Source organism: Tamandua tetradactyla, chromosome 16, assembly GCF_023851605.1.
Source record: "Tamandua tetradactyla isolate mTamTet1 chromosome 16, mTamTet1.pri, whole genome shotgun sequence".
Classification (NCBI taxonomy): Eukaryota; Metazoa; Chordata; class Mammalia; order Pilosa; family Myrmecophagidae; genus Tamandua; species Tamandua tetradactyla.
In genome coordinates, this window is record NC_135342.1 from 11594939 (window position 1) to 11616394 (window position 21456).

At 52.8% G+C, this 21456-nt stretch overlaps 2 protein-coding genes, 1 long non-coding RNA gene, 1 other non-coding gene and 1 pseudogene across 7 annotated transcripts; 1 reads left to right on the plus strand and 4 right to left on the minus strand.

Moving 5' to 3' along the window:
- Window positions 1-386: 386 nt before the first annotated feature.
- FCGRT (Fc gamma receptor and transporter) lies at window positions 387-11536 on the minus strand. 4 transcript variants are annotated; one of them, XM_077131142.1, is made up of 8 exons: window positions 11303-11536; window positions 9286-9433; window positions 6587-6672; window positions 5624-5875; window positions 5155-5430; window positions 1556-1825; window positions 918-1034; window positions 387-726 (listed from the first exon to the last, which is right to left on the minus strand). In XM_077131142.1, exons 3-8 carry the CDS (start codon window positions 6657-6659, stop codon window positions 617-619), a joined length of 1098 nt encoding a protein of 365 aa, XP_076987257.1. In that variant the 5' UTR covers window positions 6660-6672; window positions 9286-9433; window positions 11303-11536; the 3' UTR covers window positions 387-616. The 4 variants fall into 4 exon arrangements, with proteins under 4 accessions (XP_076987257.1, XP_076987256.1, XP_076987254.1 ...); XM_077131141.1 differs by lacking the exon at window positions 11303-11536 and having other exon boundaries at window positions 9286-9753; XM_077131139.1 differs by lacking the exons at window positions 9286-9433; window positions 11303-11536 and adding an exon at window positions 7751-7873.
- A 371-nt stretch (window positions 11537-11907) lies between these two features.
- LOC143660160 (uncharacterized) lies at window positions 11908-14133 on the minus strand. Its single transcript, XR_013163863.1, has 3 exons — window positions 13882-14133; window positions 13610-13766; window positions 11908-12012 (listed from the first exon to the last, which is right to left on the minus strand). It is a non-coding gene; the product is annotated as an uncharacterized LOC143660160 (long non-coding RNA).
- A 1807-nt stretch (window positions 14134-15940) lies between these two features.
- On the plus strand, window positions 15941-16363 carry LOC143658299 (integrin beta-1-binding protein 1-like; annotated as a pseudogene).
- A 2241-nt stretch (window positions 16364-18604) lies between these two features.
- Window positions 18605-21169, minus strand: RPS11 (ribosomal protein S11). Its single transcript, XM_077131144.1, has 5 exons — window positions 21037-21169; window positions 20187-20318; window positions 19962-20037; window positions 19492-19621; window positions 18605-18782 (listed from the first exon to the last, which is right to left on the minus strand). The coding sequence occupies exons 1-5, from the start codon at window positions 21049-21051 to the stop codon at window positions 18659-18661; spliced, it is 477 nt and encodes a 158-aa protein (XP_076987259.1). The 5' UTR covers window positions 21052-21169; the 3' UTR covers window positions 18605-18658.
- On the minus strand, window positions 19719-19804 carry LOC143660463 (small nucleolar RNA SNORD35). The gene has a single exon (XR_013164061.1). It is a non-coding gene; the product is annotated as a small nucleolar RNA SNORD35 (small nucleolar RNA).
- Window positions 21170-21456: the final 287 nt, after the last annotated feature.

A 21456-nucleotide genomic window follows, 5' to 3' on the forward strand; every position in this document is an offset into this window, starting at 1 on the left:
GCCCGACCACCCCCAGTTGTTCTGACCTCAAAGCCTCATGGGAAATGTATTTTTATCCCGTTCCGTTTGTTGGAATGGTTTAAGACATGAGGTCCGGGAAGGTAGCCCCTTCTCTTAGCGACGGAACAACTCTTTTCCTCCACTCCATCAGAGGGATCCTGGTCAAGTTCCATCCAAGAATTCCTCAAATGCCCGTCACAGTTTAGGCAATCAATAAGTTATTTGTAGAATTTACGACTGGTAAATACGCGAACTGGCACTTAAAATTGGCAAATTCCACCACGACAGGATGTTGGCTGCGGGTGGGATTTGAAACTCAGGTCTTCCACCACGTTCATCCCCCCACCTCCCCTGCTTGGAAATGTGAAATGATGATAACACAGTGATTCGGGCCCAAAATCATGTTATACATGTGAAGATGGAAAACAGCCAAATATATCAGGAGAGGAAACTGAGGCAGCCTACAGGAGGAGTGGTCCAGAAGGAGGACAACGGGCCCAGGACTCCTTCTGGAGGCTCAGAGATGCCAGGATTCCATCTGGAGGTCTCACAGCATGAAAGGGAGAGGAAGACAAACATTAGCTGACAGCAGGCAAAATGGGGCGTGAGGTGGGGGTCAGGTAGACACTGGCAATGCATTTGCATCCTGAGAGTCAGCGTCCTGGGGCTGGCCAGGAGTGGGCAGGAGCGTCCCTATGTCGTCCCCATGGCGGGAGACCCAGAAGACTGAGGAGAGAAGGAGAAGGACATAAGATTTACTAAGACTCTCTGAGTTCCTGCCCCCCTCCCCAACACCACCACCAATTTCTGTGTATATGTGTCTGTCTCTTTCTTGTGATAGGTCTCTGTCCCTCCACCCCCACCCCTCGGGGTGCCTACCCCTCTCTCTCGGGCCCTTTCCTCTTCCTGCCACCCACCTGGCAGCTCCTTCCTCATCCTCCTCCACAGCAGAACTCCTCCTGCAGCTGCTGCCAGGAGCAGCAAGACACTGATGACAATTGCAGCCACTTGCACCGAGGACTTGGGTGGTGATTCTGCAGCCAGAGAAGGCTATAAGAGGCTGACTGTACCCTCCACCCCATCAGAGTCAGGTCAGGGAGCTGGAGGTTCCTATAGCTTCCCCCTCTCAGAGATCCCAGATGTCTGGGGTGAGGGTGAGCAGAGGAAAGGCCGGGGCAGGTGACACTCCATGTTTGGGCAGAATGTACCCAAACGTATGTAAGAGCCAACCTGGCCAAGGGAACTGTAGCACCAGGGTGGGTGATGTTCCAGCTCAGAGAGGATTACAGATGCAGAACAGTAGAAGGTCAGACTCACGGAGGACTGGCAGTAGCAAAGCAGTAAATGGTCAGTCCTGGGAAGAATTAGTAGTAGCAGACAATAAGTGGTCAGACTCCATGAAGACTCGCAGCAGCAGGAGGGAAGGTGGTCAGACTCAAGGAGGACCAGCAGCAGTAGGATGGAAGGTGGTCAGACGCAGGGAGGACCCACAGCAGCAGGAGGGAAGGTGGAGGGCAATCAGACAGAAGGGGACGGCCACCCGGCGGGACCTCACCCAGCTCCACAGTGAGGGGCTGTGACAGCCCTGCGTGCTGCACGAGGCAGCGGTAGTGATGTTCGTCGCCACTTCTAACAGTGAGTGAAGTCCAGGCATGGAAGGACCCATCACCGTTGGGGCCATGGTCACCTTCCCCGGAGCCAGCTGCCAGCCCATTCCGGAGGAATCGCAGTTGCAGCTCCGGAGGGTAGAAGGAAAAGGCACTGCAGGTGAGCACCGAAAGGCCAGGGCCGCCTGGTCGGGCCCTCAGGCGCATGGAGGGGGGCTCTGCAGACAAACAGGCAGATGGTTGTGAACCCCCAAATCCCTGAACTCCCAGGCCCAGTCCTGGTGCAGGGCTGAATAAGGACAGAGGGAAGATGCCATTCCTTCCACCACAGCCAGAGGACCCCATGTGTCCTGCTCTGTGCTGAGCCTAGAGGGTATGGTGCCCTCCAGGGGAACAGACACTCCACCGAGCCATCCTAAGGGTGTCCCCCTGGATACCCCTCCCCCATCCATTCATTCCTCCAACAGACACGTCCATGCCGGGAGCACATCATGTGCCAGGACACATGCTCCCTGTCGTCATGGAACTGACATTTTAATGAGAGCAGAGGGATAAGGAGTATTTGTGAACAAATAAATAAAAGGGAAACATACTTGGAAAAATGCTGTCATAGGGTGACATCATACAGATCTGATAGCCATTAAAAAGGTAGTAAGAGGGCAAAAGATAAGAAGAAGATGGTATGGAAAATGTCATTCCATATTTGACAATGTAAATGGACGCAACACATTCCTGAGCAATACAACCTTCCAAAACTGACACCAGAAGAAATGAAAATCTGAGTAGTCCTATATCTATTTTAAAAGTTTAATCCATAATTTAAAACTTTTCTACGTGAAACTCTAGGCCCATATGACACAATTCCTGAATTCTTCAAAACAACTAAGGAAAAAAATAAGTGTTCTTACACAAAATCTTCTGGGGAATAGAAGAAATTTCCCAATACCCTTTATTGGTATAACTTTGATAACAAAACCTCATAAAGATATTACAAGAAAGGGAATTTAATGTCAATGCCTTTCATGAAAATAGACTAAGAATTCCTAAACAAAATATAAGTAAATAGAATCCCACAGTTTCTATAAAGGATAACGCATCATGATGAAGTGAAGTTTAATACAACTATATTCAAAATCAGTCAATATAATTCACCATATTAACAGAATAAAGGGTAAAAAAACACATGGTCACCTCAAGAGATGCAGAAGAAATAATCTGATAAAATTTAACATGTAGTCGTGCTAAAAAACAAACAAACAAACAAAAAACTCTTAGCAAACTAGGAGTTGAAAAGAACTTCCTCAATTTGACTATGGGCATCTATGAAAAACTTATAGCTATCATCATACTTCATGGAAACGATTTAGTGCTTTTTCCATGAGTTCAGGAATACCAGCTAGTATTCAACATTGTCCTTGGGATCAGACAAGGAGAAGAAATAAAAGGATTAAAATTAGTAAAGTAAAGAAAGAAAACATGTCAAAGATGACACAATCCAAAAGAACCTGAAAAATACTATTAGAATAAGCAATAATATTGTTTCCAGATACAAAGTAATTACATAAAAATCAGTAGTGTTTCTATAAACTAGCCTCAAACAAATGGAAAGTCCATTTTTAGAAATATTTTTAAGGGATGTATGTCAGCAAAATAAAAATTTTGAAAAGCTCATAGAGCTGTACCAAAAAAATTCCATTGACAATGGCATCAAAAAATAGCAAATACTTTGGAATAAATATAGCCAAAGATTTGTGAGATCCCCACATTGAAAACCACAAAATATTCCTGTGAGAAATTAAAGCCCTAAAGAATCAAAGGAATATACCATGTTCATGGATTAGAAAACAAGATGAAAAGAGGTCAATTTTCCCCAAATTGATCCAAAAAACAAATTAAGCTAAAAATACAATGTAACCATAATCAAAATCCCCCAAAATTACTTTTGGTGAAAAGTGATAAGCATATTCTAAAACATATATAGAAATGCAAATGACCTAGAATAACCAAGGCAATGCTTAAGAAGAAAAAGGCAGTTGGAAAACTTCCCATATTAGATATAAAAACTTATTTTAAAGCTATATTAATCATAAGCGTGAGGTATGAGTTCAAGAATAGGTCAACAATATTGTAATTCTTAACATTCAAACATTCTTGTACGAAATTTTTGGAGGCTCTGCCATAGCAGAGCTGATAGTAAAATAGGTTTAATGATAGTTAAAAAAGAAAAGAATAGATCAACAGATCAATGGAAGAGTCTAGAAGCAAAGCAGAGCCAAACCACTTTATGAAAATGCTCTACTGCAACTCAGCGTGTGTGTGTGTGTGTGTGTTGTTGAGGGATTGATCATCTTTGCGATTTGCGATGAATCTAAGGAAAACAAGGAGCCTTGATTCCTATTTCACATTATACTCATAAATTAACTCAAGATGTCACGTTTCTAGAGGAAAATACTTTCCTAACTTTGCAAGAAAAGATTTTTTAAAGAACACACAGAAAAGCAACAAATGAAAGACGGAAGAATCGAACTTCACTAAAATTAAGAAATTCTGTTCATCAAAAGGTTCTATGAAGAGAGTCAAAAAACAAGCCAGGAATAGGCTTATTTTCACTGCAAATATAAGACAAAGGACTCACACCCAGAATCTAGTAAGAACTTAAACAAGAAAAATAAGATTAAAATTCCCGTTTAAAAATGGACAAAAGACTCGAACGGACAACTCCAAAAAAGTGGATATCTAAATGGCCAATACTGTGACACCCCGTTAACGATCAGATAAATAAAAAATACAGTCACAGTGAGATTCCACTGCTCAGTGCTGGGGACAGACGGGGGGTTGAGATTCTGTTCTACTAAGGTGTGGTTTGAAATTTTCCATAATTAAAAAAGAGAGAGACTTAAAACTCGAGGGAAAATTCCCTGGATGGGTCCCAACTTCTCCTTCATGGCCTGTGGAATCATTATTTGTACAATTCTGCATTCGACATCCATCTCGGCCGGCAGCCCCGGGGGCCGTGGAAGGGTGAGCATGGCACCCCTTCCTCGGTGCCCAGCACCTATAACGTTGTCTGACACAGGGAGGTCATGCCACCAACATTTGTTGGGAAGGAAACAGCTGACTCGACCTCCAGAGCTGGGGGTGGGCTTCTCAGAGGTGGCAGCGTGCAGCTGGGCACTGCGGAGGGCGCAGAAGGGGACATGTGGAGAAAAGCGGGAAGGGCCTTCCAGGCAGAAGGAACGGCCTGAGCAAAGGCTCAGAAGAAGGACATGGCTCCAAAGGGGAATGGCTCAGTCTGGAGTGTGGCTGGCATGTAGACGGTGACGGGCAGGTGGAGAGGGTCATGGAGGCTGGGAGCTGCAATCTTGTGCAGGGGTGCTGGGGGGCCCCAGGAGGGCTGTGAGCAGAGGAGGGGCCGCGTGTGGGGGAATGGGCAGCCATGGGCAGGCTGGAGGCCAGGGGTGCGGCTAGGGAGAGGATGAGGCCTGAAGTGGGGGCCGTGGGGATAGGGAGAAGGAAACAAAGGCAGCAAGATTCAGGACATCCTCACCCTTCCACTCCAGGTTTCCACGGCCCCTCTCCAGATGGCCCATGAGCCGCTGGGGACAGGAGTTGAGCAGGAAGGTTCTCTCCTTCCTGACTGCATCAGCCTGCTGATTCCACCTGTTGCTGATGGTGAGGGCCTCTGGCCATTCCCCAGACCAGGTGCCCAATTTGAGGTCGAAACTCATGAATTCCTCGCCGTTCAGGGCAAACTTGGCCGTGGGCACTGAGGTGTTGCCAGGGCCCAACTCACAGCCCAGCAGGCCCTGCAGGGTGTAGGGACCTGGGGTGCCCAAACACAGCTGAGAAGGGCCCAAAGGTCCCGGCCCCAGCCCCTCCCCCTCACACCTGGGGGTCCCGGCCCCAGCCCCTCCCCCTCACACCTGGGGGTCCAGGCCCCCAGCCCCTCCTCCCCCAGACCCCGGGGTCCCAGCCCCCAGCCACCACCCCCTCAGATGGAGGAGTCTGAGCTTCACCTCCGGTCCCCAAGGTTTGCAGGGCATCGAGAAAAAGCTTCTCCTTGTCCCTCATGTCTGTGGTCTCTGCCTCCCAATACCAGGCCACCTGGCTTTCCCAGACCCAAGCCCCGCACGGCTCCGCTTGGGCCCGCAGGCTGCTGTAGCTCAGGTACTGCTGTGGACCCAGCCAGCCTGACACCCAAAAGGCAGGGGTCCCTGGGGCAGGGGCGGTCACGGCGGTGAGGTGGTACAGGAGGGAGAGATGGCTGTCTGCGGAGAGATGGGGGGAAGAGAGAAGGGGGCACCCGTGGGGGTGAGTGGGGGGTCTAGAATGGGAGTCAGAAAACCAGACACGGAGAGAGAGAGAGATGCAGAACGGGGGCACAAAGACTCAAAGCAGGGGAGAGAAAAATCAGAGGGGGGGGTAGGGTTGCCATATTGATCAAATAAAAAGACAGGTCGTCTAGCGAAATTTGAATTCACATAAACAATAACTAATTGTTCAATATAAGTGTGGGGCATGGAATGTCAACTTAAAGTGGGTGTCTATTTTTTTCTGTACCCAGGGAAAGTTGGGAACAGAGGCTCAGTCAGAGAGAGGGGGACGGAGACCCAGGGAGAGGGGGACGCAGACCCAGAGAGAGGGGGACAGAGGCCCAGAGAGAGGGGGATGCAGACCCAGAGAGAGGGGGACGCAGACCCAGAGAGAGGGACACACCCATGGAGGAGGGGAACAAAGAGAAGGGGTGGGACGGAGGGGGGAGCGGCGGGCAGAGACCCAGAGAAGGGGCTACGTGGACCCCGAGAGAGGGGGACCGGTGCTTCCCGGTCCCACCGCCCACGGGCGGGGACGGCGGCGAGCAGAGCGCCGCGCGGGGAGGAAGTGCGCGCTGGCTGCGGACTCGCCTCCTTGGCCTCTCGGCCTCGGGCGCCCCCTCCCCGCCGCCCGCACCCGGCGGCCCAGACCCGAGCGGCCCTCACCTGCGCCCAGCGTCCCGGGCAGGAGGAGGAGCAGGAGCCCGAGATCCCAGGGCTGAGGCCGGGGAACCCCCATCCTGGAGGGCGACCTGGGGCGGGAGGAGGCGGTGACTGCTCCGACCCCCGCCCCGTCCCCCCGCGCCCGCGGGTCCTCGGCCCAGCCCGGAGCTGCCCGCAGGTTCGGGATTCGGGTCTGCGCCGGGAGGCTGACAGGTCCCTAATTAAAGCAAGTTCTCTCCCGCCGTGAACTTTCACCCGGTAATTTGATCCGCGTTGGTTAATTAATGACAGACTCTGGATTGGCTGAGATTCCCCTCTAGGAACTCGGCCCCGCCTGCGGCTCCTCCCTCAGACCCGGGAGTCCGGGCCCCCAGCCCCTCCTCCCCGGGACCCAGTGGAGCCCCAGTGCTCCCCCCATACGCACAACCCCTCCCGGGCCCAGTGAAGGGGCCCCAGCTACTCCTCCCCGGACCCAGCTGTGGGGTCCCAAGCCCTCTTTCCCCGGACCCAGCAGTGGGGCCCAGCTACTCCTCCCCGGACCCAGCAGTGGGGCCCCAGCTACTCCTCCCCGGACCCAGCAGTGGGCCCCAGCTACTCCTCCCCGGACCCAGCAGTGGGCCCCAGCTACTCCTCCCCGGACCCAGCAGTGGGCCCCAGCTACTCCTCCCCACCCAGCAGTGGAACCTAGCTACTCCTCCCCGGACCCAGCAGTGGGCCCCAGCTACTGCTCCCCGGACCCAGCAGTGGGCCCCCGCTACTGCTCCCCGGACCCAGCAGTGGGGCCCCAGCTACTCCTCCCCGGACCCAGCAGTGGGCCCCAGCTACTCCTCCCCGGACCCAGCAGTGGGCCCCAGCTACTCCTCCCCGGACCCAGCAGTGGGGCCCCAGCTACTCCTCCCCGGACCCAGCAGTGGGGCCCCAGCTACTCCTCCCCGGACCCAGCAGTGGGGCCCCAGCTACTCCTCCCCGGACCCAGCAGTGGGCCCCAGCTACTCCTCCCCACCCAGCAGTGGAACCTAGCTACTCCTCCCCGGACCCAGCAGTGGGCCCCAGCTACTGCTCCCCGGACCCAGCAGTGGGGCCCCAGCTACTGCTCCCCAGATCCAGCAGTGGGGGACCGAGCCCCTCCTCCCCGGGACCCAGCAGTGGGGGACCCAGTCTGCTCACAGCCGCCACATTCCCTTCCTGCCTGCCATCCTGGCCGCTCCCGTGACTGGAGACCCCAGTTCCTCTCTTACATCCTGTCCGGAGCCTGCTCCCCACTCCAAGAACCTCCGACCCCGCCCCCCAGCTGCGAGGCACACAACCAGGCCCGGCCCAGCCTCCCAGTGTTTGTCTCTGCCTGTCTGGAAACTCGTTGTTTGTGGTCTTTCTTTCTGTTGCTGTCTCTTTGAAGGTGTCCCCCAGCGAATTCGTGACAACCCTCAGACGAGGACTCAGCCTTACCAGAAGTCCAAAATGCGGAGGTCTCCACAGGCCCCCTTCTGACCTCTCTGTGCCCACCCTCCCCTCCAAACCCTCCGCCAGCTCCCTCTGCAATAAAATCTTTCCAGATGCCTCAATATTTCCTCCTTGGGGCCCTTCCCCCAAGTGCTCCCTAAAAGCGCTCCTACAGCTCTCCTTGACGTCCTTCTATAGGCCTTGACACCCCATGTTGCCAATATCCCTGGCCACGCCCTAGGGATGCCATCGGCCCCCACCCCCAGCCCCTGCTCTTATGCTTCCATTCACTTCTTCAAAAAACGGTGGTAACAGAAAAGTTGTCATTTTAGCCATTTGTCAGCTCTGTATTACTTTTAGAACGTTGTGCTACTAACACCACTATTTTTGACCAAACCAGAAACTCTGTCCCCCGTGACTCCCAGGGGTGTGGACCTTCCTGGCAACGTAGGACAGAATTCCTAGAATGAGCTGAGACTCAGCACCAAGGGATTGAGAAAACCTTCTCGACCAAAAGGGGGAAGAATGAAATGAGACTAAGTGTCAGTGGCTGAGAGATTCCAAACAGAGTTGAGAGGTTATCCTGGAGGTTATTCTTATGCATTAAAGTAGATATCACCTTGTTATTCAAGATGTAATGGAGAGGCTGGAGGGAAGTGCCTGAAAATGTAGAGCTGTGTTCCAGTAGCCATGTTTCTTGAAGATGATTGTATAATGATATAGCTTTCACAATGTGACTGTGTGATTGTGAAAACCTTGTGTCTGATGCTCCTTTTATCTACCTTGTCAACAGACGAGTAGAACATATGGAATAAAAATAAATAATAGGGGAACAAATGTTAAAATAAATTTAGTTAGAAATGCTAATGATCAATGAAAGGAAGGGGTAAGGGGTATGGTATGTATGAATTTTTTTTCTGTTTTCGTTTTATTTCTTTTTCTGAATAGATGCAAATGTTCTAAGAAATGATCATGATGATGAATATGCAGCTATGTGATGATACTGTGAATTACTGAACATATATGTAGAAAGGAATAATCAAAATGGGAATGTTTGTGTTTGGTGTTTTTTGGTATTTAAAAAATAATAATAAAAAAGAAAAAAGAAACTCTGTCCCCTAGAAGCAGTAATGGCCCCTTCTCTCCCTCCACCCCCTCCCCTGGGAGCCTCTTTATTACTTTTCTGTCCTATGAATTTACTTGTTCTAGAACTTTCATACAAGTGAAATCATTCAGCGTTTGTCTCCTTGCGACTGACTTACGTCACTCAATGTGCTGTCCTCCGGGGTGGCTGCAGGTATCGGCAGCTCGTTCTTTTTCACAGCTGAATGAATACTCCAGCGTCGGGACAGACTATGTAATATTGAGCCTTCCTGCGCTGATGGCATCCAGGTTGTTTCCACCTTTTGACTATTGTGAATAGGATGCTGTGAGCATCCAGTGGGTGCTTTTCGCTGAATGCCTGTTTTCAGTTCTTTGGGAGAGGGGTGCTGGGTCATCCCTCTCTGCCTTCAACTTACTGGGGCACTTCCTTTCGTCTCTGTTACTCTCTGGGGCCTCCTAGAAGATCGGCTGAGGCCCACCCCTCTGCAGCATCCTTCCTTCAAGTCCACGCATCTTAAGACAGCATCCTTAGCTCTTCCCTGAAGAACGCTGGGGGGCTGCCATGCCCCTGGCTAACCCAGCCAGGAACCCCAGGACCCAGATGCACTTCTCCTGGAAGCTTGGACAATACTCCGGGGTCCTGCTCGAGATGCCCACTCTGGGCTCCCTGGCCCCGGGGACCAGCAGTGATATTTACCGGGACTCCCTGTAAGACGCCTTGGCCCCCCTGCTGCTCACAGGGCCAGCCCTTAACCCTCAGTTGCCCCTTGTACAGATCTGAGGTACTGCCAAGATGTACCCAGATGTCCCGCTTTCAGACGACCCTGGACTCTTCTCAACGCCCCCTTGGGCCCTGGCGTAATGTCCCTATAGATGGTCTTACTACATAATGCCTTTTGGCTGTCAGAAGCATCTCCACATTCCCTTAGATGACCAGCACCGGCTCCTCCGTCGCTTCCCTATAGTAACCGCGGCTAGCGTGGACTCACGGGCCCCCCGTCCTGCCAGCCACCTGCCAGGGGCCCTAGGGTGCCTCAGGGCCTGTCCCCACGAATCTCAGGCGCCCACCCCAGGCTCCTTGAGTTCCAGGACGGCACCCCGAGACCCAGTGATACAGCCTTCGGGTCCCTCTCCCTGCCTCCCAGCTTCATTTAATCCCTTCAGTTTCTGCTGTGAAACGGAAGGAGCAAAAGGCTCCCCCAAACCGCTCCTGCCTTCCCAGGCCCTGCCTATCCAGAGCCCTGCCGGGAGAGACAGAATGGCACAGACAGACTGGGAGACAGATCGGAAGACAGGTGGGTAGGTAGATGATAGAAATATAGGAAGAAAAACACATGGAAAAATACAGATACAAAACAGACAGAAAGATAGTTGGACAGACAAACTGCTTTGGAAAAATAGAGATAACAAAACAGACTGATGGAAAAAGATAGATAGACAGACAGACAGAAACAATTAGACAGGCTCTCCAAGACCTGTCAAAATGTCCTTGGGCCCAGCAAGAAGTCCCGCCCTCCCCTAGGACCCTGCTGTCACCCCTGGCCTGCACCCTCACCCGGCTGCCTGGGCTGCTCCCTCCTCCCCTCCACAAGGGACCTAAGGGCCCATGAGAAGCGCCCCGAGGTCCTGCTGTCTCTGATGTCCCCTTTCAGAGCCCCAGGTCTTGCCCTCATAGCCCGTGGGACCCTGTAGCGGGGACCCCTGTACACCTGCAAACTCTCCGGACCCTGCCGGGACCCAGAGGCGGCCCTGAGCAAGCAGGGGCTCCCCTACCCCTCACCCCTCTTCCAGACACCTCCTCCTGCTGCCCTCTTATTACATGGGGCCCCCTGGGTAATCCAGAACAATCTCTCCTTCCCCAAATCCTTACTCTTCTCAAGCCTTTGAAGACCCTTTTGCCATGCCAGGGCAGTCACAGGTTATGAGAATCAGGGCATGGGCACCTTTTGGGGGAGCCATTACGCTGCCCCCACAATCAATCATCTAGGCAGCCCTGCCCTTGCATCGCGCGGACGCCCCCTCCTCAGCGCCCCTCCTTCCTGCTCTGTGGCCTTGAGGTTTATCCAGGGGTGCTCAGGGGTCTCCCTACCGTCCCCCCTTCCTGCTCCAAAAGAGAAAGGCCGCACAGTCCCTTCTGATGCCCACTGGGGGTCCCCTCCGTGCCTGGGGTCCTGCCCGTGCGCAGGGGCCCGTTTCGGTGCCGCTGTCGCCCCCGCGGTCCTGCAGGGCGTCCCCAGGGTCCTATCGCGGCACCCCGGGGCTTTCACTTCCGCCCCGCAGGCCCCTCTCTAGGTCCGCGGGGACCCTCCGTAACGCAACACAGAGCTCGGGGCAGCATCGGCCCCGCAGCCCGGAAACGCGGGCTCTTCCGTACGATCCGCCGGCACAGCGCGGGACCCAGCCGGCCCCCGGAGCCACCGCCCTGGTCTCCCCCAGGCCGCTGAGCCCGCTCGGCCTCGCCCCTCGCCTGCCCTGCGGCGCCCCCTGCTGGCCGCGAGACCCGCCGGCCAAGTTCAAGACCAAGTCTGCAGCCTTCCGCTAAAGAGACGTGCTCAGTCCCTCATTTGGAAACGGGAATCTTTGAAGATGTGATTAGGATGAGGCCACCGTAGATTAGGGTGGGCCCTGATTGGGTAAGATCTGGGTGCTTTTTTTTTTTTTTTAGTTTCCAAGCTGCCCAAATGCACTATACCAGAACTGGAAAAGATTTTTTTTTATTTTTTAACTTTTTTAAATTGTGAAATATAACATATATATATATATATAAGAAAGCAATAAATATCCAAGTACATTTTAACAAGTAGTTATAGAATAGATTTTAAAGTTTGGTATGGGTTACAGTTCCATGATTTTTCATTTTTTTTTCTTCTAGCTGTTCCAAGACACTGGAGACAAAAGGAAATATCAATATAACGATTCAGCAGTTATACTCATTTGTTAAATCCTAGCTTCTCTATTATACCCCTCCTTTTTTTGTGTGTGAAAAATAACCTATTTTTAAGAGCAATAAATTTCAAACTACATCATAATAGTGAGTTGTAGAATAGATTTAAGAGTTTGGTATGGGCTACAATTCTACAATTTTAAGTTTTTACTTCCTGCTGCTCTGCAGTAGTGGAGACTAAAAGAAATACAATATAATGATTCAGCACTCACACTTGTTTGTTAAACCCTACCTTCTCTGTTTAACTCCACCATCACCTTTGATCTTTCTCCCACTATTTAGGGGTATTTGGTATGCCCATTCTAACTTTTCCATGTTGGAAGGGGCTGTTGATAATATGGGGTAGGGGGATGGAACTAGCTGATGTTCTGGAGAGGCTGGGCCCTCTAGGTTTCAGGACTTATCTGGTCCAGGGATCCATCTGGAGGTTGCAGGTTTCTGGAAAGTTACCCTACTGCATGGAACCTTTGTGGAATCTTATATAATGTCCTAGGTATTCTTTAGGATTGGCAGAAGTGGTTTGGGTTGGGGTTTGGCAAGCTATGATGGGTAGCAATGTCTAACTGAAGCTTGTATAAAAGTGACCTCCAGAGTAGCCTCTCAACTCTATTTGAACTCTCTCAGCCACTGATACCTTATTTGTTACACTTCTTTTCCCCCTTTTGGTCAGGATGGAATTGTTGATCCCATGGTGCCAGGACCAGGCTCATCCCTGGAAGTCATCTCCCATGCCACCAGGGAGACTTTCACCCCTGGATGTCATGTCCCACATAGGGGGAGGGCAATGTTTCACTTGCAGAATTGGGCTTAGAGAGAGTGAGACCACATCTGAGCAACAACAGAGGTCCTCCAGAAGTAACTCTTAGGCATGCCTATAGGTAGGCTAAACTTTTCCGCTACATACATAAGCTTCACAAGAGTAAGCCTCAAGATCAAGGGCTTGGCCTATTGATTTGGGTGTCCTTAATGCTTAACACAGTATCAGGGGTTTCCCTGATGGTAAAGTTAAGAGTTCTATATGTTTTCTCTTATCCCTCAAAGGGCTTTGTCAATATTTTTTAATTATGTATTTAATATATCCTGGGATATGTGACATGGGTCCTTCTTTTTTTTGCATGGGCAGGCACTGGGACTCAAACCCAGGTCTCGGCATGGGAGGTGAGAATTCTGCCACTGAGCCACCACCTCACCGCCCTTACCTGGGTCCTTTTAAGAAGAGGAAATCTGGGTGGGCCACGGTGGCTCAGCAGGCAAGAATGCTTGCTTGCCATGCCAGAGGACCCGGGTTCAATTCCCAGTGCCTGCCCATGTTAAAAAAAAAAAAAAAAAAAAAAAAAGAGGAAATCGGCACACAGACCCAGGGACGACGGGGAAAGGCCACATGGCAACACAGGCAGAAGCAGCAGGGCTGCTGTGTGGAGGCCAGGAAGGCCAAGGGCGGCCTGCTGTCATTTTAAGCCCCTGGGTCTGCAGTATGTTATTACAGTGGCCCTGGAGGGGACCCCGGCACTTCTTTGTGGTAACAGCAAGTGACTCACGTCCAGGGCTGGCTCAGGGCGAGAGGAGACCATCCGGAGTAATGCCTGAAGCCCTGACGCCCACTTCCCACAGGGGTCCCGCTGGGTCCGAGGTTCTCGAGGACAGGTCTGGCTCTCTCACTCTCGCATTCCAAATCCAGGGGCTGGCTCATTACACCTTTGTAGAATGAATGAAGGCAATAATAAATGACCTTGGGTTGGTTTTAAGTGCCTTTAAAATTCCTGCAGGATGCCCTTGGGCTCCTGCTAGAATGTTCTAGAAGGATCTATACCTTCCTCTGAAACAATCCACCAGCCTCTGTTATAATGTCACAGAGCCGGGACCTGCCATGGGGGTTCCGACCCCAGTGAGTTCCTAGGATGGGCTCAGACTGTGCTAAAAGAGGGCCTGCTCAAACTGTGCAGAAACCCGCTTGACTCAACTTCCTGGGCTCCACCCAGAGGCTTCTGGAGTATCTAAAATGGACTGAGGCGTCTGCTACACGATAACGGTGGCCCAGGCATGATATACCCAGGGGCTTGCAGCTGGTTCACAGCTGGGAAGTATGCAGGCAGCGCCTACTGTTAGAGACTGGCCGGTGATAATCACCTGCCAGCAGTGCTGGGCCCCTTGGGCCAGCCCAAAGGCAAGGTCCCTGACAGGTGGCCCCAGGCATGTTATAAGGTTGTGGAATCCTGAGCTATTAAATTGGTCTTATCTTGAGTCTCTTTAGTAGCAAGCTTCTGTTAAAGGCTCCAAGGGTCTGCTCTAATCCTTTATTACCAAATCCTGCTAGCCTAGTGTTAGGGGACAAAGGCCGTGGATTATTTTGCCCAAAGCACTTGATAATCAATTCCTGAGACACCTGGGTTTCAAGAGAGAGTTTATTATCAGGAAGTAGTAGCAGAGCAGACGGCCTAGCGGCCAAAAATCTGTTTCCCCGAGTTTAGGGGGTTCAAGGATTTTAGTAAGGGGAGATGCGGTCATTTTGAACAGCAAGTGCCAAGCAGAAAAGGGGACAGTGATGTCATCGTTTCAATAGGGGAACGTACGCTGAAAGGAGGGAAGGCAGTGCTACCACATCACCACTTAAGGTTTAAGACTAAAAGAAGGGAGACAGGTTATCTCTCAACAGCAGAGTCTAGCTGATACAAATGTCTGGGATTTACAATATCTGGGGCTGCAGCTAGTTTATGGCTGACTTCAAACTCTCCGTTAGCATTAGGGCCTTTGCCCTACAAGTAAATGACCAGATAAAGGGTGCCACAGCTCTCACAGTCACAGAAGCACAAGGTAAGGGCTTTTACAATCATTTCAGATATCAGGGCAGCTGGATTATAGTTTAGGGATTTAGACAGGTATTCCCTCTGTCTACTCCTATATTCCAGAAAGCAAAAGGAATACGATTCAGTAATCAAAACCATCCCTTAAATCCTAATTGCTCAGTTACATTGGGTCCAGGTCCACGATGCACTTATGCTGCAGGCAAGACCAGCCCCGCTTTAAGCAAAGCCAGTACCCTCCTACAACACCGTCCTGGAGATAATTCCCCCATGGAGTGGCAATTGCCACTTGGGCCTCTTATCACAGGCCTGCAAAAGAAAATTCCAGAAGCCTGCAAGTAAAGGAGACTCAAGATAAGACCCGATTTAAGAGTTCAGGATTCCACAACCCTATAACATGCCTGGGGCCACCTGTTCAGGGACCCTTGCCCTTGGGTCCTAGGGGCCCAGCACTGCTGGAAGGCCACTGTCACCTGGTCGTCTCTAACAGTAGGCGCTGCCTGCATACATCCCTGAGTATCACCTTTCCTAGGGCCCCACCCGCACCATAGCACCTGAGCATACCGTCTCCCCACAAAGGCAGGGAGGCAAGGAAGAGGAGGATCCCACTTGACAGAGTGGGAAACTGAGATTGTGAGGGGGGGCGTCGAGTCCCCAGGGTCACACAGCTGGCAGGTGGGGGGTGGGAATTCCAACCCGAGTGTAACCAGAGCCAGCGGCCTCCTCACCCCCAGCCGTGGGCTTCTGCTCACACTGACAGTTTCTGAGCACACAGAAATAGGGTTCGGGTGGGTTCTGGCAAGCTGTGGAGAGGCTGAAAGGCTGGCGCTGGGATTAGAACAGGAATAGCCGCCCTAGGGGCGGCTGCCCAAGCAGACCTGATCCCACCCAAAAGCGGGTCCAGAGATGGGCCGGCGGTTGTGAGGCATGTCATTTTTCCTAAAGGAGTTGAGCGTGTCAAAAAGAAAGGAAGCTATCCATGTAGACGGCTTTCTGTGGAACTTTAGGAGATAATAAAATAGCATTCATCTCTATAGGAAGCTTCTTTGGATCAAGCTATGGTGAAAAATGTTTCGGAAAAGCCAAAAATGACACAGTAATAGCAGTTCCCAAAGGAGTGAAATCAGTACTGAGAGCAAGTCTGTGGACTGCAGCCTCGGGGGGCTCTCCCGATCCAGCCCGGCAGCCAGCCTCGGTACAGGCTCCCCCAAAAGCTCGAATAAAATACGTTGGTGTCATTGAGAAACGGACAGTCTCGGGGGGGGAGAAGTCTTGCAGGGAACAACCTGATGAATTACTGTTTTAGGTGTTGCCCAGCAAGGTGGAAAGTTGCCCTTTGTTCCTCTGGAGGAAGAATTTGTTAAGGGAGTTTCCAAGTACAGTATAAAAGTATCGACCTCAGATCGGTGTGCCGGTCTGCAGAGGCGTCAAACAGTTTGAAAAGTTTTATCCGCTGATTTTGACTCTGTATTGTCATCTGAGAAATCCTGAATTCTGCAGTCAAGTGGAAGCCAACTTCACCTGGAAGAAACTTCCAATGTTTCCTAAATAGCTCTTTCTTCAATCTGCAATGTTAAACTATTATGGAAATTTGAAGTGATCCCTTGTTCTAGATTTTTTGAAGAAAAGGAAAAGGATAAAATATCGAGCACTTGTTTTTATATTAAAATGTGAGTGGTCTTAACTCCCAATAATAATAATAATAATAATAAAAAGAAACAGGGTTCGAGTCCAGCCTGTGAGGACGTGGGGATTTAAGTTGCTTGCTCACCAAAACAGAAACCAGCACTTCCAACTAGTTCTAGCAGATGGGGGTGCAGAGGCCCCTGCCTGCCTGGGGCTGATGGACCCGTGCAGGAGGCAACTGTAGTAGGAAAAATAGACAAATATTCAAGAAATAGATTTTATCTGTCACACGGAAGGGAGGGGGCCGGGCAGGAACCTGGGGGAAGAGTGTTCCAGACTGAGGGAACAGCCAGTGCAAGGCTCAGAGGACAGGGGAGGTGGAGGCATGTGGGGCAGAGGGTGGGAACTCTTTGGTCCTAACTCTCCCCTCTCTACGGCAGACAGTGCTCAGCCCCGCCGTTCCCAGGAGAGGATGGCCCAGGTTCCGGGTCTCGACCACCCACCCAGCCAGTTCCTCCCGGGCGCACACAGGCTCTGCTGAGCCCCCGCAAGGTGCCTGACGCAGGCCAGGGCGCCGAGGAGACGCCCCAACGACCGCGGAGGAAACAGGGGAGCTGGGCTGTTGTTGTTGTAAACAGGGCAGCCCCACCCCAAACGGAAACACCTGCGGCCGGAGGGGGTCGGCCCGCCCTGAGGCTCAGAGCCCTTGCTGTGCCTCTGCTACCCTCCCTCTCAGGGCTTCTTACCCCTTCCTCCGGGTCTCCCTTCCCCTCTGTGATCTCTGATCCCCTCCATGGGCCTCCATCCCCTTCCCTCTGAGTCACCATCCCCCCCTCTTCTGGGTCCATCCTCCTCTGGGTCTCATCCCCCTCTGTATCTCAACCCCCCTCTCCCTGGGTCCCCGTCTCCCACCCACCCCCAGTCTCTGCCCCCCTCCAGCACAGGGTGAGGTAGGCATGCGGCTCTGAAACTTGGGGCGGTGCCCCCTGACCCTCCCTGCCCCTTCCTGCGCTCTTTGATGCGGCCCCACTTCCTCTGGCAGGAACCCCCGCCCTAGCCGGGCCAGGGTAAAAGGCAGCAGCTGGGCCCGTCAGGAGGCAGCAGCGGCTCCTCTTCCTCGCAGCCCTGTCTCCCAACCCTTGTACCAGTGCTGGGCCTCAGACCCTGGTACAGGCCTGGGGGGCAGGGACCTGGGGACCTAGCAGCACCAAGGCCCGGGGTAGGATGAGGCCAGCGGAACCGTTCCAGCAGCCCTGGTCTCCCTCTGCTGTCCTCTCCCTGGTCAGTCCTCACCTGCTCCCACCCCCACCCCCGCTGTCTGGAGCCTTGTGCACTGCTCAGCCCCTCTCCTCTCCCCACTCCAGATCCTCCCTGCCCCAAAGTCTCCCTCTTTCTACCTGCCTCAGAGCACCTCCCTTGCTCTTTCCCTCCCATCTTTCTCCGTCTCAGGTTTCTTGGGATGCTCAAAGTCTCTGTCCCTGTTTCCTTCCCTATGTGTGCCTAACCCTGCTCGTGCTGAGGTCCCTCACTGCCCAGTCCCAACCTCTTCCTCAGGTGTCTCTCTGCAGGGCTGGGCTCCTGTCTGCAGGACTGGCCATCGAGGTCCATTTCCTCACTTGGACTCTAAGAGTTGCATGGTGCAGGGAAATTTCCAAATCTGAGATCTAGGCCACAGGTCAGCTCGGCAACTCAGGGGCTCCAGGGAAAGGACGTGCTTCCCTGGCCCAGTTCCTCCTCAGCCAGGCAGGCCACGGACCCTGATGGGCTCCACTCCCGAGCGGCCAGGGAGACAGGTAGGCCCAGGTGGACGCCCAGACACGGCCACTCTGTCCTGCTTTCCTCACCCTCAGTGGCCGGGAAGGCACTTGACAGGAGGATGGGGGGCACCCAGGCCGACCACGGGAGAGTTGGGGAACACCCAGGAACCTGTGGGAGGGGGGATGGCCTTGTTTATTCAGAAGCTGAGACCCAGACCCAGAGAGAGAGCAGCTCATAAAAGAACAAAGGGCAGCGGGCAGAGGTCTGGCCCCATTCCCATCCTTAACTCTGGATGAGACCACTCCTTCTGCTAGGTAAGGGCCCACAGACGGCACAGCGGGTGGCCAGTGGGTGGGAAAATAACTTTATTTCTCTTGAGCTGGGGCTGGGCAGCATCCAGGCTCAAAACTTCTGGAACTGCTTCTTGGTGCCGGCAGCCTTGGTGACCTTGAGCACGTTGAAGCGTACGGTCTTGCTCAGGGGCCGGCACTCACCCACGGTGACAATGTCGCCGATCTGGACGTCCCTGTGGGGGGCAGTGCCCGTGCCGTCAGAAGGGACCACGCTAAGCCCAGCAACCCAGGCGAGCCCCTTCCTTTGCCAGGCTGAGGCCTCCCAGCTGTGCCAAACCCCACCCAAGCGCCAGCTTCCATTTCCACTTGCCCCACCATTCATGACCAATAGAGCACTACTGACCCTGTGGGACAAGTACCCTGAAACCCTTCAAAGAACCTCCCAGGGGGCTGCTATGGTCCCTGTTCTAGAAGGACAGCATGGAGGCTCCTGAGGACCACCACTTGTTCTGGGCAGCCTCCCTGAGCCTGCCCCTCCCCCAGGAGCCAGAGCACAGCTCAGCACCTGCATATGACCCGGAAACCAACTCCCCACACCCTCCGCCCCCTCAACTCTTCCCACAGTCCCCTCAACATATCCCCAAGCCACCCCCCACGACCCTGACCTCTCCCGCTATCCTTGCTGCTAGAGCACGTTCTGTGAGAACCGGCACCCAACAGTGAGCCCAGGAGGGGACACCCAATATGAATGTTAAGGAATGAGCCTTCTAAATCCTAAGGCTCTCGCCTGACAAGACGTTCTCATCCCTTAGACACGAGGTTTCCGCCCAGCAGAACACTGTGACGACTGACAAGCTGGTCAGAACTGCTGCCCTGTTCAGGGCACTTCCTCAGCTGGTTCTGATTGGCCCAGGCCTGGAAGGGCAGGGAGACCGTGCTTACCTGAAGCAGGGGGACAGGTGCACGGACATGTTCTTATGGCGCTTCTCGAATCGGTTGTACTTGCGGATGTAGTGGAGGTAGTCCCGGCGGATGACGATGGTCCTCTGCATCTTCATCTTCGTCACCACGCCTGGGAGGGGGGACAGACTCAGGGTCAGCCCCCGGAGAAAAAGGGGCCAAGGGGACGCTGGAACTGAGTTGCTAGGCAGGGTTCCCAAGGAGCCCTGCTGCTGGCATCAGCTTCGCTAAGCGGATTTCTCGGCAGGGCCGTGGGGGCATCCGAAGACCATCGTGAAAACAGACATCATTTGCCAGTATCCTGGCCCCTAGAATCCCAGTCCAGCTCCTCTCCCCTCAGATCTGGAAGGCTGAGACACCAGCCCCCTCCCCACCAGGATCTGAAAACAAAAATCCTAGGACCCTCCCAGTCGGTACTTTAGGTCTTAGACGCCCCCCAGCCCCTCACTCACCAGACAAGATTCGCCCTCGGATAGAGACGTTGCCTGTGAAGGGACATTTCTTGTCGATGTAGCTTCCCTCGATAGCCTGAAGGGATAAGGAGAAAGCATGAGCCTTGGATAGGCAGCTCCTGAAGCGAGTAAGGGGTGTGGCCTGGGCACCTCTGCTTGGGCACATGTGCAGCACTGGAGTTTGGGGGGGGGGGTCCTCATTCTTGCTTCTGAGGGTCCCCGTACCTCCTTGGGTGTCTTGAAACCCAGACCAATGTTCTTGAAGTAACGCGGGAGCTTCTCTTTGCTAGTTTCTCCAAGCAGGACCCTCTTCTTGTTTTGGAAGATAGTTGGCTGCTTTTGGTAGGCACGCTCGGTCTGTGGGGATGAGAGAGCTGGTGAGCAAGCAACAGGAAGCAAACCTCCTGGACGCCACTCTCTGGAGCTTTTACCACCCCCAACCCCAATCTTTCTAACGCTTATCCCTAGGATACCTAACCCATCAGTCCAGATTTTATTTCCTAAAACGAAGAGACCAAAAATCCCTGGCCACAGTCCAAAACCCCCAATTTCCCTCTAGGCTACCCCAATTCGAGTTTACCGGTAAATCAAAAACTCTACTCTAAATCTGAGGTTGCTTCAGCATTTATGTTCTAAAACACCTCCCGCCGCGGACGCAATTCACCCCTTCAGCCCCACATCCTAAATCACTCCTCCAACACCCTGGATACTATTAGTTCCCAAAACCCAATGTCCCCTCCATCCAGGATTCAATCCAAATTTAACCTATGCGGCTTCAGGATTAAAGGCAAAACGGTGTAGTCCCCGCATTACTAGTTTCTAAGACTCAGTTCTCACAGGATTAAACCTCAACACCAGAGACTTCCAGAAAATCAATCCTCAAACCCCGAATTTTAAGAAAATCTAGATTAACCCAAAGCACGCGCCGTCTGCCCGAGCTGATCTCTAGGAAAGGAAATCAGGGACGCCCGGAATCAACCAGCCCCAGAACTGAGGCGTGTAGCCCTGCCCCCAGGATGTACCCCGAAAGCCCCGAGCTGACCCCATAAACGCTTCTCTAGCCCCAAGCCCATACCTGAATGTCCGCCATCTTCCCGGCCGCTTGAAAAAAAGAGAGCGACGGGGACGTCCGGGTTTCCTTATCAACTACGCAGGGGCTCGAAAGGAAATGACGTAAATGGGCGCTATAGCCCGACTTTGGGCGGTGCCTTGAGCGCGACTCTGATTGACAGGCGGCCTTAACCAAGCACGTGAGTTGGGAACTGCACGGACGCGGCCATGATGTTGAATGGCAGAGGGGTGGGGAGTGGCGGCGGCTATCTCGCGAGAGTCTCAGGCTATCATTGCGCCTTCCCTGTTGGTTGAGCTTGGGAAGGTGCGGCCAACTTTGCGTGCGCCTACGTTATCGCGAGAGTTGAAAGGAAGCCGTAATATTTGTGCAGGTTCACATGGGCTTGGGACCGCATGGCTGCGTTCGTTCATGACTCAAGCCGGA

Excerpts from the sequence above, each read along its gene's own strand:
- FCGRT (XM_077131139.1), bottom strand. The coding sequence starts at position 7,779 with ATGGCAGGCAGGAAGGGAATGTGGCGGCT. Across the intron at positions 1,826-5,154 it reads TGGAAACCTGGAGTGGAAGG|AGCCCCCCTCCATGCGCCTG; the intron begins GTGAGGATGTCC and ends GTTTGTCTGCAG. Across the intron at positions 1,035-1,555 it reads GCCCCTCACTGTGGAGCTGG|AATCACCACCCAAGTCCTCG; the intron begins GTGAGGTCCCGC and ends CTCTGGCTGCAG.
- RPS11 (XM_077131144.1), bottom strand. Across the intron at positions 19,622-19,961 it reads CCGAGGGCGAATCTTGTCTG|GCGTGGTGACGAAGATGAAG; the intron begins GTGAGTGAGGGG and ends CCCCCCTCCCAG. Across the intron at positions 18,783-19,491 it reads CACCTGTCCCCCTGCTTCAG|GGACGTCCAGATCGGCGACA; the intron begins GTAAGCACGGTC and ends TGCCCCCCACAG.